This window comes from Biomphalaria glabrata, chromosome 4, assembly GCF_947242115.1.
Source record: "Biomphalaria glabrata chromosome 4, xgBioGlab47.1, whole genome shotgun sequence".
Taxonomy (NCBI): Eukaryota; Metazoa; Mollusca; class Gastropoda; family Planorbidae; genus Biomphalaria; species Biomphalaria glabrata.
In genome coordinates this window covers 42617889-42635807 of record NC_074714.1, presented here as the reverse complement: position 1 = coordinate 42635807, position 17919 = coordinate 42617889, and the positions used below count along the sequence as shown (strand labels likewise).

Genomic DNA, 17919 nt, shown 5'->3' with positions numbered 1-17919 from the left:
GAAAAACAACTCACTGCTACATTAAGGCGTGCTTCTAAACACGAGGATGAAATCTAGCCAATTCTAAACGTACGTGCTTGCCCCACCCCCTTCATAATCTGTATTAATTTGACCTCTTTATCTTCTTACTAGGAAAAAATAGTTCATTTAGACGCAAGAAGAAGAAATTGCTGTGGCTTCGAAAGGCAGGAAAGTCTTGGCGCTCTTGGTTCTAGTCTGGACATCACTTGGGGGGGGGGGGATATAGGTTTCTTAAAACATAGCTAAGGGGGCGGTGAAAATATTTTTAGCAAAAGTTTTCAGAAACACTGGTGTAATGTTCCATAAAGTCTTAACATATTTAAAGCCAAATAAATTTTTAAAAAAAGAAACATGCTCAGTTAATGTAAAGTCGATTTCAAATTTGGACAATCTTACATTTTTAATATATATTATGTTATATCTATTAATAGGCTACAATGTTATTAAAAACGAAGTTGTAGAATATAATAGTTGTTTATATCAATAAAAGATTACGGTAATTATATCAATGTACTATCGTTTGAAAATAGTTTTTTTAGGGAATCGTTGAGGGGAGAGTTGATTTGGTGCATCTCAAATAGCCTCGGACAAGTCCGGCAGAGCTGTTTATACTTACAGAACGGGCAAAGGTGACCAACTGGTGTCCAAACCAATAAGCTTCTGGCAGGAGAGGCTCGTTAGCCTTGACTGGCTACCCATCTAGGAAAAGAAAAACTCTGCATTCAAACCTCTGCAACCTTGCAGCTATACCCAAAAAGAAGAAAGGCTTTGGGAGTCAGCCCTGAGAAAAAAATCAAGAGCCGGCGACCCTTAGACTGTTTGCAGCACCCAGTGCTACACCCTGGCAGACCCTGCAACGCCGCTGATCCCAAACTATATCGGCACTTAACTTCCTTTTTATACATCAGCTGCGTGCAAAGAGTGGAACTAATGTGTGGGCGACATCATTCCTGTCATAGCTAATGCCCAGGCATTCGATCCGAAGTCGTTTCGCGACTGAAGGAGTCATAGACTACCCGATTATTAGGTCATTTCTTTGTCCATTGAGGATAAAGGCACCAACAAATCATTTTTCGTAGCTTGGTGTATTTGTTGAAGCGAGTCGGCAAACTTCTCCAGAGAGGAAATGAAATCCCAGATGCTATTTCTTTGAGTATTCCTTCAACAGTGAACAACAAACTATCCTCACAAACGGATACATCGTTTTTTTTTAAAAGAATTTCTTAAACACTAGAGCAAAGGCTACTTGGAATTCTCTTTGTGGAGACAGCTTGCCGCCCAATGCGCCGAACGGTGCGGGAGGATTTAAGTCTAAATAAGTCATGCTTGGAAATCAAATAGATTTTAGTTGGAAAATGTCTTTAATACCGGTACCCGTAACACCTAATTCTAATTAATAGTCTTATCTTTGCCAATATGAAAATGTTGCATCGTGCATTTGGAGTTTGTCTACAACAATATGTTATTTCGCATTTGTGCTATATTTATGTCAAAATAATTTCAAATATAGAATAAAAAAAAAATGAATTGGAAAACAAATTTTCTCACAGTCAACATCAATTGTTTTCGGTGTTTTTAAAGTGCCCTAATTGGTCATGGGCTATAGCTTATCAACTTAACTATAATCAGCTATTATAAACGAATTCTCCCTCGCCTATAACTGTTCTGTTTGTCATCTGTGTCTGTTTCCCAACATTAGATGGGGCAAACCACCAAAGGCTTCCTTCAGGCGTCTCTCCAACTGTCCCCTAGGTCTTGCCCATCTGCGGCGCCATTTATTCTTGGGTTGTCCCCCTTTTCTAGAGAAGATTTGGAGATGGGGGCTCGTTTTGTCCTGAGAATAATGGTAGCTCGCAGGGATTCTATCCGGAACTAGTCCATCCTGACTGACCGATTCCTAAAGAGTTCACTAATGAATATCAAATGTAAGAGCAGGCCAGACATTCAAAGTCTACACTTTTTTGGTGGCATCTTTGCACATTTATCTTATCAAATAGTCACTTTGCAGGATCCGATCTCAAGCTGTTTTGACACTCTTGTTATCAGCTTCACTATATGGTGGTGTCTGGAAATTCCTGATGCTAAATTCAGTTCTGCGCTAATAATTCCGATGTTGTAGGTTTGATCCGCATTTAACCTTTTTTTTTTTCCAATGACCCAACCCTCATAGAATGAAAAATCAAAGACCAACATCTAGCAGAAATTGTATCAGCTATTTTAAGAGATAACATCAGAAAGAAATACATTAGTACTTAACACTACAGACATAAGGAAAGTTTTTGTTACCAGTGAATGAAAGGTTTGGACAAAAAAGACAACAAACTCTTATTTCATAATTTGTTAAAAATTCACTTTTAATTACAAAGACAAATGTAACATGATGATTTCAAATAATTACATGGAATAACATTCCAAAAACAAAAATGACAAGAATATCACAAGTCCAGCTCAGTGTGTGGGGTAGTTGGATGCTTTCATTAGAATACTAGTCAGACAAAGGAGATGATGAAAGATGCCACCAGCTCTTTCACATCTAACACAGCGGTTCTCAACCTTTTAAGCTCGGCGACCCGTTTTTACTATCCCCCACTCTGCTGCGACCCCCCCCCCACACACACACAGAAATAGAAGAATAGACAAAATACAGTCCATATTTTCATTGGTCTTAGGTGACCCCTGACAAATCGTCAATCGACCCCACAAGGGGTCGCGACCCACAGGTTGAGAACCCCTGTCCAAACAGAACTATTCCATTGACTTTTTAAAAGAGTGTAAAAAAAAAAATTCGTGTTCTACACAAGTGGTATGTTGTAAAGTTTATATACAAATTTGCTTGACTCAAATATTGGAAGAGACCTTTATTAGTAGCGAGAAAGTTTAGTTATTCAGATGGTCCGCACTAGTGACCTCAACTCCTTGTAACACTTCAGGAACTTCTGTTTTCAGGTTGCTAACACTAGCCATTGTTAACTGAAAGAAACAAAAAAATACATTTGTAAGGAATCCACTTCAAATCTGTTACTTACAGAATGCTATTGAAGTACAAGTTTCACATAAAAGTTGCAACCCTTTCATTAACATTTTCTGTAGGTAGCTGGTGCAAGGCTGGCCAAAGGCTGTTACTGGTGGGATGCTAGTGTTATTTTTGCCTGATGAAGTACTTACCAATATATTTGGGAACCATGTGGGGTAATTTTTTTGGTCAACAGATTAAAGCACACCACATCCTAATATTAGCAAAAATAGACCACCACTGTATGTTGTTGAGGTTCTAACCCCATAAAAAACTGGTGTGCGGGTACAATCCACTACGAGGATTTCTTTACTTGTTTGTAGCATGAAGAGTAGGCTTCATTAACTATCAATCCACATGGCCAGAGTTAAAATGGTTCAAATGTAGAGTAAAATAAAATGTAAAAAAAAAAATGAAACAGGGCTTGACTGTTAAACCCAAATCTTGAAATGTTGACTCCAACAAGAAGCATTCTACGGTCTTTGTCACCACCACAGAAGACAATGTGAAAGCTGTTTACTCTCACCACTTACAAATAGGATATAAAGCATTACAACTACAGCCACCAAAGCCAGCCCACTATTTTAACAAAGCAATACAATGATATGTGAGCCTACCACTTGTTGTATGCTTCCTTGTGCAGAGTCTGGAAGAGTTAATCCTGTCATTTGTTGATACATTGATGCTGGAATAGTCACAATTCCTAAAAGAAAAAATAATTTTATTGTGTTTTTACTAAAAATCTGTAATTTTTATAAAAAGAAGAATTACGTATGAACTTTATTTAAGTGACATGGATAAGACTCTCCTTTTAAAACTTTGAACAAAGGCCCACCTAATAGCAATTAGGCTCTCTAACACAAAATGTTCTTTCAATCAGATCCTATAATACCATGGCACATCATTTGCGAAAGCTAGCCAACATGGGCACACACAAATTATAGTCTTTAAATTTATTTTTTTTTAAATTGACATGAATAAAGACAACATCAAAGAGTGGACAGGCCTGTCAGTGAATGAAATTCTTTCCAAGGCAAAAAGACAAAGAGGAATGGAGAAGGATGGTCAACAAATCTTGTGTAGTGCCCCCAACAGTTTAAAAGACTAAGGGATAGGTGAAAGTGGTGATGAACAAAAAAAAATACATATAACTTTCAAGTGGTTCTCACTTTTTTTTAAGTCATTATACAATTGTTGCAAATCTAAAAAGACAACAGAAGTTTAAAAACCGCTTCTGTTTTGATTGAAAAGCTTTCTTTGGATCTTGTCATTTTTTGTGTTCTCTCCAATCTGAAAGGATGTATGCTTACTAATGACCACTAGATTAAATATCATAGACTAGATTAAATTTTGAAGACTAGATTAAATTTCATAGACTGAAATGGTAAACTATAAGGCATGAAAAAACTGTGAATGATACCTTGTAAGCTGCCTAATGACCCATCTCCTGACAGTATTAGCTGACCATTTTGGTTAAAGGTAGCAGTTGTAAACGGATGAAGGGTCTGGCCATCAGACATTTCAACACTGACTGGATTGACTTGACCTGAAGCAGACACTTCTTGTTGACTAGCTGCTACTTCAGCCAGGGTTTGAACAGCTTGGTTGGCCTCCTGCAGAAAATTAAATAGAAAATTAGATTATTTCATTAAATTATTGTTTAGAGTAAGTCAACATGATATCATGAGAACATTTCATACAATTACTGAATATCAACCGAATTACTTTAAAAGAATGAGTTAGTTTTATAGAAATAATTACAGAATTTATATAGACAAACAATTCTTGAACATTATACAGCTGTCATCAGTGCTTAAAAATATATTGTATATATATATAATATATATTGTATAAGTAGTTTTAAAAATATGAAAGTATTTTTAGGTGAAAAACATTTTTTAAAGAAAGTGTTAAAAACGCCTATATGCAGGCCAGACAGATGAAACACAATCACACATTACTTCACAAACAAGCTCACAACCAAGTGAAAGTGGATAGTTTTAAACTAATACTAACTGTTTTTAAATTATTTTTTTTAAATGTTTATATTAATGTGTTAATCAAATGCATACTTAGTTTTGAAAAACAAACATGCATGACTTAAGATCATAAGTCAAGTAGCTGTGGTACTTTTACTGATTAGATCTTCTAGATCACTATACTTTAGACTAAACAGCTTTTTAATCAGTCAGTGGTTCCCAAACTTTTTTGTCTCATAGACCCCTTGCCATGTTTTCTGGTTTTTGGTAGACCCCCTGCTTAACTTGTATTGCATATTTACAAATTCATCAACATTTTTTTAAAAACTAATTTCTAACTGTAGTGAATTGAATATTAAAAAAAGTCCTTTAAAGCTACGTTAAAATTTATAGAGATCTATCTTTTTTATTGATAAAATTCAAATTTTAACAAACTAAATAGCATTTAATATTTATTACTGAAATCACCAAACACACTGGAATTGTTTTTTAATTATCCGTTGCTACAGATGTTATGTTTCACATAGGAATTTGTTGTTCTATGAAGTAGTCCTTTAAACATTAAATAATTAATTTGTCTTATCATACAATTTCTGCTAGATGTTGGTCTTTAATTTTTCATTCTATTGCAAAAATGTTCACAAAGAGCAGTTTCTCTTGTATTTCTTGATCTTTCGAGTGTGGCTCAATTATTGGATCCGCATAACTGTTTCCACTAACAGGAGAAGGGGCGAAGGCTAGTAACTGTCCTCTAAAAACAGTAAGTTTTGAGCAGGAAGGGCTCATTAGCCGTGGCTGGCTACCCACCTAGTAATAGGAAAACTGAATTCAAACATGACCTCCAGAACGGTGCCGATTCAAACCTCTGCTGCCTTGCAGCTATATATACCCAAACAAGGGAAAGGTTTTGTAGGTCAACCCTGAGGAAAAATAAGGAGCCAGCGACCCTTAGGCAGTTTGCAGCACACAGGGCTTTAACCATTAATGGAATGTAAAAATTAGAGTCACGACTTGCTAGGCTTAAATGAAATGTATTATTGTAGACCTCCGTGGACAACTCATAGACCTCCAATTTATTTTTTCACCTTTGTAGACCCCTTGAAAGTCTTCGTAGACCCGTGGGGGTCTATATAAACCACTTTGGGAATCACTGGTATATGTAAAAAGTATTTGGAAATTTAATTTTAACAACAAGTATTTTGAGTTTTGACACAAGTGATAGTCAAGTCAGATTAAAGGTTTTGGGGATTGTAACGTGCTTGATGGGCAAACAGATAACAAAAAGTTAATAGACATTTTGCCCTACGAGGGCCATTAAAACTGAGATGACACAAATTTATTATTATTACTTTCTGCTGGGGTTAAACTTAGCTATTGTGTATTCTCATACATTATTATCTATATTATAAAGTAGAATGTGTGATGTATGTATGGATGTATGTTACTTATAGACATCAAAACCGCTTGACCAATCTTGATAAAACTAGGCAGGAATGTTCCTTGGGTACCAACTTAGACCGTAGTGTATGTATTGTAGCCCTAAAACAAACTTAAGACCCTAAAAAAAAATAAAGTTGTCCGACTCTATTACAGCTATAGTATTTTATGGATCTAGGCCATGTCTACAATGTTGACATAAGAAAAGATAGAAAGGATTTAGACCTAGATCTAATTTTAAGAAATACACTTTGCGCAGATAGTTTTTTACTTTGACACATGAAAATACAAAAGAAGGTCCATTGATTTCATTATATAATAAAATTAACCTTCAATTTTGTGTTTCAAAAGCATTTTTACATAAATTAGTTCCTTATATCTGTGACTACAGATTTCCTGACGAACATTCTTTCATTAGACAATACCGTAATGAATCGCGTACTAAACATTAATTCGTTTAATTGTCTACTTTATAATCCCATCCCTAGATCTAAAACTCTAATTCAACTCTAAGATGATAAAACTTCTCTTCGCACGGATAGTTTTATACTTTAACACATAAACATATTAATTAAAGTCCATTCATTTCATATTTTGATCAAATAAGCATTCAAATTTGGTTTTCTAAAGCTACATTCATTTAGGAAAGCTGCGAAGCCGAGTTGAGATAAGCCTAGATCTATATTCATTCATGAATCGCGTACTAAAAATTATTTCGTTTAATTGTTCACTTTATAATCCCATTCATATAACAAAGCTATCGTTCTTTTCGTTTTTAATAGATAAGAATGTATCGACTTCGGGTAAACCCAAAACTAATTTTATTTTCGTAGCGAAAGAGAAATAGCGTGAAAGGATCATTAGCTACGTTTAACATACATCTAAATCCAATCCACTAGATTATTCAAAAGCATTTTTTACATAAATTAGTTCCTGATATCTGTGACTACAGATTTCCTGGCGAACATTCTTTCATTAGACATTACTAAATGGTTACACATTAACACATCTACTGAGTCTATTCCTAGGCCTAGGTCTAAAACTCTTATTGAACTCTAAGATGATAAAACTTCTTTTCGCAAAGATAGTTTTATGCTTTAACACATAAACATACAAATTATTGTTCATTCATTTCATATTTTAATCAAATTAACATTCAAATTTGTTTTTCTAAAGCATTTTTAATACATTCGTTCGCTTTTCGCTAAAGCTGCGTAGCTGTGTTGAGATAGGCCTATATTCAGTCATGAAAAAAAGTTCACGCATGCGCAGCACAGAATGAACTCTATAAAAGCTAATTTTTAACTCTAGATTAGTGTAGATTTAGATCTATGTCTACCTCAAGATCTAATTTATACTTTATACACATGAACATACAAAATTTAGTTTATTCATCTCAAACTTTAATCAAATATATGTAGGCCTACAAGCAAATGTTTTAATTTAAAAAAAAAATGGATTTAAGCCTATTAGCTATTTTGATTTGATAGCTTCATTCACACTATTTTTACATTGACACATTCGCTTTACTTATTACATTATTATTTCGTTTAATTGTTTACAAAACACTCTCAGTGACTATATCGAAAGTAATGCGCAAATAAAGACCCGCAGGTCGCGGGTAACATATGTCTAGTTAATTATATTTTACATGCAATATTAAAATATAGTCAGGTTTATTAACCGTTTCACAACTAGTTGGATGGCAACTAAATCATGTGGTATGCACTCTGGACTGACAACATAAATGTGTAAATAAATAAATGTATTACTTATTATAGTTGCTTAGAAATATAGAAATATAATCAACTTAACTTTTAAAATGGAAATAGTAAATGTTATTGTATCAAATATTTTTTTCATTAGAATTATTTACAATTTTAAAGTGTTTTGTGTCTTGGAATAATTAACTTTTATTCTGACAAATGAAAAGAGTTTTACTTAAGATGGAAATGGTTAGTTTATTTGTATTAATCTGCTGAAAGAAGACTGTATAGTTTAATCTTGACAATTCTAAACACCAGAATGTTTAAACAAGTATTGGCAACTTACAGTCATGTTGATGTGGTGACTAGCACTGACTGCATGAACAACTGTGGCCTGAGTTCCATCAGGCAATGTAAACACAGAATTTCCAGATGGACCTGTGTCAAGTTGAATAATGGACACTGTCCCATCAGGATTGTTGATGGTCTGAAGCATTGTACCAGCAAACTGAGCACTAGTCTGCTGTGTTGAAGTACTTGATTCATCGCTGAACACATGAAGCAGATCTTCGCGGCCATGATGTTTGTAACAGTCTTTCACTATTGTCCTTAGAGCTTCTGTCCATGATACCTGGTGAAACACAATTGAATTTTAATCTTTTATAAAAAAAAAAAAAACACTGAAAAACAGGTCAAGTCTCTTTTTGTAACAAAAGAAGCTTACACTATATGGTTTGTTCATTTTGTATAATTATTTAATAATATCAATAGCAGTAGAAAAAAAAACAACAACTGCAATGCCAAATTGCTTAAAGATTTTGACTTGTATTGTAAAACTGTGCAGTCAAATATTATTGTATAAAGCTCAGTACAGTTATATGGATATATTTAACGGAAACTTTTGTCACAGGCCACAAGTTAATTTTGTTGATTGATGGCAGTGTTTCTTAAACTAAATTCCGTGAGTCCTGATTAGGTGTTCCATGAATTACTGGAATAATTAACTAGTATCTATAGCTGTCATGTGGCTAACAAGACCCAAATGTGCTACATATTATGGGCATGCATATATTTGAGTTGGACCTCATGTGTCACTTAACTTGTATGTATTTATTTCAAACTAAAAAAAAAAACAAAATAAAAAACAAAAAACAAACAAACAGGGAACCTCTTAACATTTAATATGATTAAGTACAATTTAACAAAGAAATTTATTTGTTATCATTCATACCCTTTTATCACTGCGGGCATCACTTCTAACATTAGCCCAAGGCAGATCAGCAGGCCACCATGGAGGGCGACATTCTGGCTTACCCCAGCCTGGCTTACTTCTACAGGTGGAATACTTCAACATTTCTGGAATGAAATTTCTGAGCTGGGCCTGTAAAAAGTCAAGTTAATTATTTAAAAAAAAACAACAACATATAATTATTATGACAAAAGAAAAATAATCATTAATTATCATCTGTCACTAAGGTAAGAGAATCACCTGTGTCATTTTATCAATAGGAGTAGGAATGCCATCTATAACAAGTGGAGGTAACTCATGCAGATGTGTTGTGTCTCCTTGATGGTGTGCAGCCTGCTCTTGCAAGGCATTTTCTAATTCTTGTGTAACTGCACTCCTACAGCTTCGAATCTGATTCGAAAAAATATAAAATGTTGTTTTTTTAAACACCAGGAGTATCTGACTAACTTATTGACCTGCTTCATTTAAGTTATATTCTAGAATCAATATTCTACCTATTCAATCAGTTTAGGTTTCACAACTAACGCACATTTGGGCTAAATGCAAAGACCATTGCTACATGCTCCAGTTGGTTTACATAAACAACAGAATCTTTTAAATGTGCATCCTTATATTAATAATAAAAATAGCAGAAACAAATCTGTTCTTCAAAATAATAAACATGAGGACCCCTGACTAGGCAGAAATATTGATGTGCTGTTTATATACATCCCTAAAAGTCATGTATAGCCATTTGAAGATCAATACTTGAACAGAATAAGAAATGAAAACAAAATAGTGAGTACTAATTTAAACCTATCTCTGTAGACACTTACCACATTTTCTAACGGCTGTGAGCCAAATACTTTGTACATGGAACTGGTGGTGCCAGGTGTACGACCAGGTGTACAGCAAAGGACAACAGCTTGCTGGCCAACTCTGGTAGTATACTCTTCTATTGTATTCTTTAACTTTCTGTCAATGAAAACAAAACCTTAAACAAAATAGATACTGATTGAAATATTGCTAACATTTTAAAACTTCTACAGACCGCTGAGATATTTAGGTTTAAACTGTCGACATAGACATTCTTAAGTGCTCAGTAAGACTTTATAATAAACATGATTAAAATCAATATAAATCAATGACATTTTACTGAAATTAAAAATCAACTTCAGTGCACAGGACTCGCTAGAAAAGCAAGACAAAAATACTGTTCTAACCTCAGCAATCTGGTTTGCTGTCTTTTTCTCCTGGATGGATTTGTCTCAAACTGATGTGGATGACCTTTCTTTTTTCCAGTTGCTATGGCAGCAGCTGCAGCTATTCCAACAGGACCTGAAGAAAACAAAAAAGAATGTATAACTGAATGTATAATCAGTTGCACTTTTACACCATATAGAAACATCTAAATTAGACTAACTTAAATAGACTTTCTGCAAAGTATGCAAGTCACAACTGGGTTTGTGTGATCTTTCATCTTTGAAATCGAAGACAATGACTTAATAAATAATTACACTAACAATTCTTGCTAGCTGGAAAACATGATGTAACAAAAAGAATAAGACTTTTAAATACTTTATTGACTGAGGCCTACCTGCTGCAGCTAACTGTGCTGTGACTTCATCGTGCATGGAGCTGTGCATAAGATCTGAGGCATCAAATGCACTCTCTGGTGAAGAAGGATTGTCACTCATATCATCATCCATCATGCTGTGATTGATATGAGATATTGATCCTGTCATGGAGCCATGAACTCCATTGCCGAGCCCTGAGTTCATCATTTTGTTGGATAACTATTAGATATTAAATTTTAAAAATAGGCTCTATTAGTAACAAACACATGCAAAAAAATTAACTTCAATGGGGAGTTTGTAATCCTTTCAACACAATAACACAACAAATGCTCTTTTTTCCTTCACTCTTTTGTTTCCTTTATACAAAAGACTGCAATAAGATCTGGTTCGCTAAATCTAGACAGATTATTGTTCTCACATTTTTTTAGTATTTTTTTTTATTTACACAATACATGTATATAACAGCTTCAGGAAATTGTCGTCTGTTATCAATTTATTTTAACTTCCTCCCTAAAGATACAGTGTAGTAAATAGAGATAACTGTTTTATAAGTTATGTATCAACTATGCTACCCAGATTTAATGTTTTATTTATAATTTTAATGTTCAAGTAATTAACAGTAATTTGAGGGGACTTATGTGGGAGATATCTATAGCTTTACCCACAAGACTCAAAAGTAAAGTAGCAACTATACATAAAACACTGAACCATAATCTTCAAATACAAAATTTAATAAAATACTCTGAAAGACACAAAGATAAAGGCACATTCCTCGTCCCATATGCTAGGACAAATTTGTACAAATACTCCTTCTTCCCTAGTGCTATTAGAGCATGGAATGGGTTGCCTGGGCTAGCCAGGAAAACCAGTGACTTGGCAGAATCTAAGTCATTGGTTAATATGCATGACTAAATGCATGTCGCGAAGGAAGTAATCATCTTCTTTTTTGAAGTAACGTCTGTATTATATAAGATAAGATTTACCCACAGGCTTTGCTCAATGATAGTTTCTCATTTATTATTATATCTTTGTTTAAAATTTCCAAGATGTCCCAAAGCCTCTCTCATATATATGCCCTTCCATTTCTCTTATACCAGTCCAAAAAAGCATAGAAAATAAGTTTTAAAACTTATTTAAGCCTATAGTTTTTAATGCTCCCCCACTCACACTTTTAACTCACGAAACCCAGTAACCCAAATTGCTATACTGTGACATAGCTGATAAGTCGTTTATTTTGACAAGAATACTTTTTTTCTTTTCATGTTAAAAAAAAACAACACCAGTAAACCAGTAAGGAAAAATTGACAACTTCCTTTCAGATTGTGAAAGTGCTTAGTTATTCCACATGCATGGCATGTAATAAAAGGTTACATTTTCATATTTTTATATCTATTTTTGGTGAGTGAGTCAGTGAATCAGCTCCTGAAATACTGGAATAGGGAAAATTGAGAAATATTGTAACCAATAATAGTGTTGCTGTTGTTTTGAGGCAATTTAGTTTTTTGGCAGGCAACATAAAGATGTATATATATTATCTCAAGCTAAATAATAAAATACTAAAATAAAAGTAAACATTTTTTTCTACCTACCAATGGAAAACAATGATGGATTTAAAGAAAATCCCCAAAATTTAGAAAAATTAGAGGGGAAAAAAGTGGATACGGAAGTTTGAAGCCAAAAAACGTTATGGAAAGAGTTCAGAAAAGGAGAAATTGGATAAATATGTATAGTTAGAGGAAAAGTTTGATTCTTCTGTTTCATGTTCACATTCTTACATTGCAGTTGCACAGCCATTTAGTGTAGTTCTAACTATTACTTTGCTAGCTATTCATATAGATCAATAAACTTTTATATATATATAAATTTATATATAAATATTTCTGGACTCTTCAAAAAATGAAGATTATGTTCTAATCCAAACCTCTTGTTATTGTTGTGTGACAAAGGCTTGGCTGAGCACGGTTTAAGCTTGAGAACATAATGAGGAAACATGCCCATGGAGACATTCTTCTTAGGCAGTTAGAATCTCTCTCTATATATATATATATATATAAAATTTATAATCATGCAGTCATTTATCCAGCTGTAGTAATGTAGCCATCATAACCTGTACCAAACATATGCTTATTCAGTATGGTTGAGTGGTTAAGCGGTTCGAATTTCTGTGAAGATTGATATTTTGAATTTCAGCATTCCTGAGTGAGTCCACCAAACTCTATGGGTACCTGACTTAGTTGGGGAAAGTAAAAGCAATTGGCCACATGATACCCTGCTTGTTAACAGTTGGCCGAAGAAACAGCTGACTTTAACATCATCTCTGCTCTATAGATAACACTGTCTGAAAGGGGAACTACTAAAACTCCAACACTTTGAACTCTGCATCACTACTGATAATACTCAGGTGTTGATTTCTAGACATTTACAATAACAAAATCTTCATCTTGACAGCAGATTGTTAGATATAACTGAAAAAACGATTAGTGTTATTTTGACTTTATTTATTCTGTGTTACTCTGTCTCTGTCAGACTGAACATTTTTTGTTGGCTGACTTAGTGACTAGTCTAGGCAGACTAAAATCTATTCTAGACTGACTAGAAAAGAACTGATATAGACTCTACTATATATAGAATTTACATTATTTATAGAGTCTAGATTCTAATCTAGAAATCCTATATTAATAATTAATTTTAAGTAGATTATAGACAAGATAAGATTAGATATAAACTAGAATCTAGATCTAGAACATAAAATATAGATTTTATCTATAATTTAGATCTATTTTTAAAGTCTACTTAAAAGTGTAATACGAAACTTATCTCTAGTCTAGATCTATATTATACTTATATAATATAAAGTCTATGTGAGTATGACTCAGTATGTCTATAGACACTGTCTATACTCTATGAGTCTATAGTGAATATAGTTATGTTATAGACTTAAGACTATAAGATATCACATTTTGACTTTGACATGGTCTAGACTAGAACTTAGAATAGAAATCTTAGAAGGGTTCTATCTATTCCATAATCATGTAATGATCTAGATCTCTATATAGATTTAGATCTAGTATATATATTATATTTATATATTATAGCTCTGGATATTGCTTAGACTTGGGAAGCCTGCAATACATTCAGGTCTATGATTATTCAGATGACATCAAATGATCAATGTCATAGTCAAAGGGAGTTCCGAGTTGGTCTTTCTTATTATTATTTATGGGCCCGAGTTTTCAAGTTGAAGGACGTGTCGTGTGGAATGAAAACGACAAGGCACGAGTCCGCCATATTGTATACTATAATGTATACACTTTCCTTTAGTGCTAGTGTCTAGATCTTCATTTAATTGTTATATGCTATTTGTAATTTTAAATGTCCCTAAGTAGTAGCTATCGTTTTCGCTGAGGCTAATATTTTCGCGCACCTCGTAACGATTGTCAACAACGTAACGAAACTATGCTCACTGCGCAGGCACAGACTTTCAACAATATGCTATCTGCGACTGCGCTTCGAGCTTGCGCGAGAAGCTTTAAAGAAATAGATTTGTAAATGTACCTGATTATCAGTCTCCCTCATCCAGTGGTTCAGTTAAGAATATGTATGGTCAATAAATAATAACAAATTACTGTTCAAAGACTTTCGCTACTTTAAACTATACAACACAGGTACAATCAAGCAGTAACATTAATTAATGACGCCATTTTATTAATATAAAACCATGAAGCGAGTAGCCATAAAGATCTAGGTCAACATGTGAAGTTCTGCGCCTGCGCAGTACGATTTAGATCTAGACTACTTGAACAGCATGGTTATTTATACTACGACAATTTTTTTTTTACACAATGATGTTTTATATTTCATTAGGATCTCTATTATCTAGATCTTATATTTTTTCATTAATGAGATCTATAAAAGAATAATATTTCAAATTGTACATAATCTCACATACATTAGTTTTTTCACCCTATAAAATAGACTATAGAGAAGTGTATTCTTGCGCACGTTTGAGAATAACGATGTGAGAGTTGTTAGGGTTTGAAAAATAGTTCAATAATCCTAATACATGTATTTTACTAAAAAAAAAAAATATTTAGAACCAATAAAGTGCTAAATAGTACATTTTAGGTACTTTCATGTACATGTCTAATTATTTATGGACTTATCTACATCTATGATGACTAAAATCCTTTAGTTAAGGCTATTAGACTTTAGTATCTACCAAACTGACCAAAGGCTATATCGTATATATCTATATAAATTTCATATTATCAAGTGTACATAGTTCTAGATTTTAAAATCAAAACCAGTTAGTGAAAAACACCCCATTTTTATCTTTTTTTAAAAAAAATAAAGATGTACATTATTGAACCGCTTGAGCCACTTAAAAAATATTATGCTAAAAGTATTTCATTATTTTCAATCAAGCCAAACATTCAGTGGAGACTATTATAGTGCACGTCTACAGGGCTTGAAAGCTAGGGAGTTCCCTCGAGTATTGGGTATTTTCTTGTACCTGGTGGCTTACGGTAGTTTACTAGATCTATTTAGATATACGATACCGGTACCTTCAATTTTTTTTTTTATTTCCATAGATCTAAATAAATTAATTAATGTGTTATAATTCGAATTTTCAGAAACTTTTTTTTTTACTATATCGTGATACATCTATTTCTAATAATCTAGGTCTAGATTTAGACTATATATATTCTATTGTTTCGGATAAATATTTCATAGGGCCTATTTATCTATGATCAATCAGTATCGTTTAATCGGTTTATTTCATTTTGGTAAGTCGAATCTACACTACGGTTACAGACGTCTAAATCTAGAACTATGCTTCCGACTTTTATATATCTAGATTTAGATACCGATATGTGAGAAAAAAAAAAAAAAACTCCACTTATCCTTAATATAAATTATTTTTAATACTCTGGATAAGGCCTTTGTTGTTTAGGCATTTTTTTTTAAAATAATTGTTGACCAGTAGATAGTTATAATAATATGTCTCTATCTACTAGACTAGATCTATTATCATCTATAGTCTATAGAATAGGCCTACTATAGATCTAAAATTATTCTAGATTGACTAGATGTACCAATTTATTTAAAAAATTGTTTTGAAGAAATCAATAATTCATTTATATTTATGGAAAAATAAATCAATGTCAATAGCTATTTTAAAAAGCATTTAGATTTGTTTAAACCTTTATTTGTGTTTTGTTGCTATTTTTTTTTTAGCAAGTAAATCCCCACCCCCCTCAGAATGAGTAGTGGAAGATTGCCTCCACCAGAACCTGTTATAGAGCTATCTACCACAAGTCCAGTGACTAGCTTAGCCTTCAGCCCCCACAGAGCTCTAGGTGAATATGAAGTAACTCTTTATTCGGGTCACCAAGACGGGAAGGTAAAGACAGATCCTCTTTTAATCTTAGGTTGTTACTATATTTATTAACTTTTGAGTATTTTTTAAATTAATTTTACTATTTGTGTTAAAATATCAGCAATACCAGTATTCTTTTTTACTTAGGTAATAAAATGGAATTGGGTAACAAGGAGACCAGAGTCTTCAACAATGGCCCATGGAGAATCTATCATTTGGCTAATGTGTGTAGCTGAGAAACTTGTTAGTCAAGGTCGAGATGGTGTTGTCAAATTCTGGAGTGTAACTGATCCAGAATGGACTGTGATTGGTAAGACTTCTATTTTTATAGTTAATTTTACAGTTTATATTCATTAATTATTTTTTTTTATCCTTAAATATAATTATTCTTTTTAATAAAAAAAAACAACAGGTGAGATCCCTTGTGCAGCTTTGATTTTCTGCAATAGTTCAATTTGCATCTTCAACAACCAACATCTGTTAAGTGTCCCAAGTGATAGTGTGGGACAAGTAACTACACATTGTCTGGAGCAGCTTTTACCTGAATCATCACACATTGTCCACTTGTCCACTCCCATTCGGCTGCACCACAAGGACACTAAATCACATGGAATGTGTATGCGCATAAAAAGTGAAGCTGACAAAGTACCATCACCATATCTTTTTGTGGCTTATGAAAGTGGTACATTGACAATGTGGGATCTTCTTAGAGGAGAAATTTTAACAGAAATCAGTGCTCATGAAGAAAGCATAATGTGCATGGACTGCTGGGCAGGTATAGACACTGGCACCATTAAATGTATCACTGGTTCTGTTGACAAGCAACTTAAATTGTGGCAAGTGGATAACCTCCTGCTGACTCATAAAAAAACTGTCAAAGTGCTTAATCCTGGTATGGGGAGCATATCTGTGAGAGCAGATGGAAAAATCATAGCTGTGGGCGGTTGGGATGGAAGATGTAGATTGTTCAGTTTAAAAAGTATGAAAGCATTGGCTGTCTTAACATTTCACAGAAGCTCTGTGCAATGTGTAGCGTTTGCTTCAAATAACTATTTAGCAACTGGTTCCAAGGATGGTTACATTGCTGTATGGAATATTTACAATACATGAGTATATAAAGTTTAGGAGATGCATCTTATTTCCATTTTGAGACCCTTAAGTCTTTAGATGAAGTGGAGCAATGAAAATTCAACCTTAAGTGACCTCAAGATTGTGTTCTGGTTGCAGATAATGGCTGGACATTTTGATATATATTTTGAACACCATTGACTGCAAGTGTTTCTCAAAAATGCAAAATACCTACATTTGATTTCTTGTTAATTCATGGCTCAATAATTTTGTAAGGTTATTGTCATATTTACTCTCCCAGAATGCAGAAAGCCTACTTTTAAATGTGATTAACTGTCAATAGATGCTATGTCTCACTGCTGTGCCTACACACACTCTACACTTTTATTTTATTAAAAAATTGTTCATCAATCCATGCATAAAACCTCTTTTGCATATTTTTTTTTTATAAAAAAATGATGAAATCGAATAATGCTAATGACATGTATTGTAAACATCAAGTTTAAAAAA

The 17919-nt window shown here is 33.4% G+C and overlaps 2 protein-coding genes across 7 annotated transcripts; one reads left to right on the top strand and one right to left on the bottom strand.

Moving 5' to 3' along the window:
• Nucleotides 1-2357: 2357 nt before the first annotated feature.
• On the bottom strand, nucleotides 2358-14658 carry LOC106065230 (DNA-binding protein P3A2-like). Of its 2 annotated transcripts, none has more exons than XM_013224007.2 (10): nucleotides 14517-14658; nucleotides 10982-11180; nucleotides 10608-10722; nucleotides 10221-10359; nucleotides 9646-9795; nucleotides 9388-9537; nucleotides 8503-8787; nucleotides 4455-4647; nucleotides 3652-3737; nucleotides 2358-2991 (listed from the first exon to the last, which is right to left on the bottom strand). In XM_013224007.2, exons 1-10 carry the CDS (start codon nucleotides 14535-14537, stop codon nucleotides 2899-2901), a joined length of 1431 nt encoding a protein of 476 aa, XP_013079461.1. In that variant the 5' UTR covers nucleotides 14538-14658; the 3' UTR covers nucleotides 2358-2898. The 2 variants fall into 2 exon arrangements, with proteins under 2 accessions (XP_013079461.1, XP_013079462.1); XM_013224008.2 differs by lacking the exon at nucleotides 14517-14658 and adding an exon at nucleotides 12883-14151.
• On the top strand, nucleotides 14487-17861 carry LOC106065231 (guanine nucleotide-binding protein subunit beta-like protein 1). Of its 5 annotated transcripts, none has more exons than XM_013224009.2 (4): nucleotides 14487-14626; nucleotides 16200-16365; nucleotides 16489-16651; nucleotides 16754-17861. In XM_013224009.2, the coding sequence occupies exons 2-4, from the start codon at nucleotides 16225-16227 to the stop codon at nucleotides 17449-17451; spliced, it is 1002 nt and encodes a 333-aa protein (XP_013079463.2). In that variant the 5' UTR covers nucleotides 14487-14626; nucleotides 16200-16224; the 3' UTR covers nucleotides 17452-17861. The 5 variants fall into 5 exon arrangements, with proteins under 5 accessions (XP_013079463.2, XP_013079465.2, XP_055882379.1 ...); XM_013224011.2 differs by lacking the exon at nucleotides 14487-14626 and adding an exon at nucleotides 14736-14769; XM_056026404.1 differs by lacking the exon at nucleotides 14487-14626 and adding an exon at nucleotides 14801-14979.
• The last annotated feature ends 58 nt before the right edge of the window (nucleotides 17862-17919 follow it).

Excerpts from the sequence above, each read along its gene's own strand:
- LOC106065230 (XM_013224007.2), bottom strand. The coding sequence starts at position 14,537 with ATGAGGGAGACTGATAATCAG. Across the intron at positions 8,788-9,387 it reads ATGCCCGCAGTGATAAAAGG|GTATCATGGACAGAAGCTCT; the intron begins GTATGAATGATA and ends GTGTTTCACCAG. Across the intron at positions 3,738-4,454 it reads GTCATTAGGCAGCTTACAAG|GAATTGTGACTATTCCAGCA; the intron begins GTATCATTCACA and ends TTTTTCTTTTAG.
- LOC106065231 (XM_013224009.2), top strand. The coding sequence starts at position 16,225 with ATGAGTAGTGGAAGATTGCCTCCACCAGAACCTGTTATAGAGCTATCT. Across the intron at positions 16,366-16,488 it reads CGGGTCACCAAGACGGGAAG|GTAATAAAATGGAATTGGGT; the intron begins GTAAAGACAGAT and ends TTTTTTACTTAG. Across the intron at positions 16,652-16,753 it reads TCCAGAATGGACTGTGATTG|GTGAGATCCCTTGTGCAGCT; the intron begins GTAAGACTTCTA and ends AAAAAACAACAG.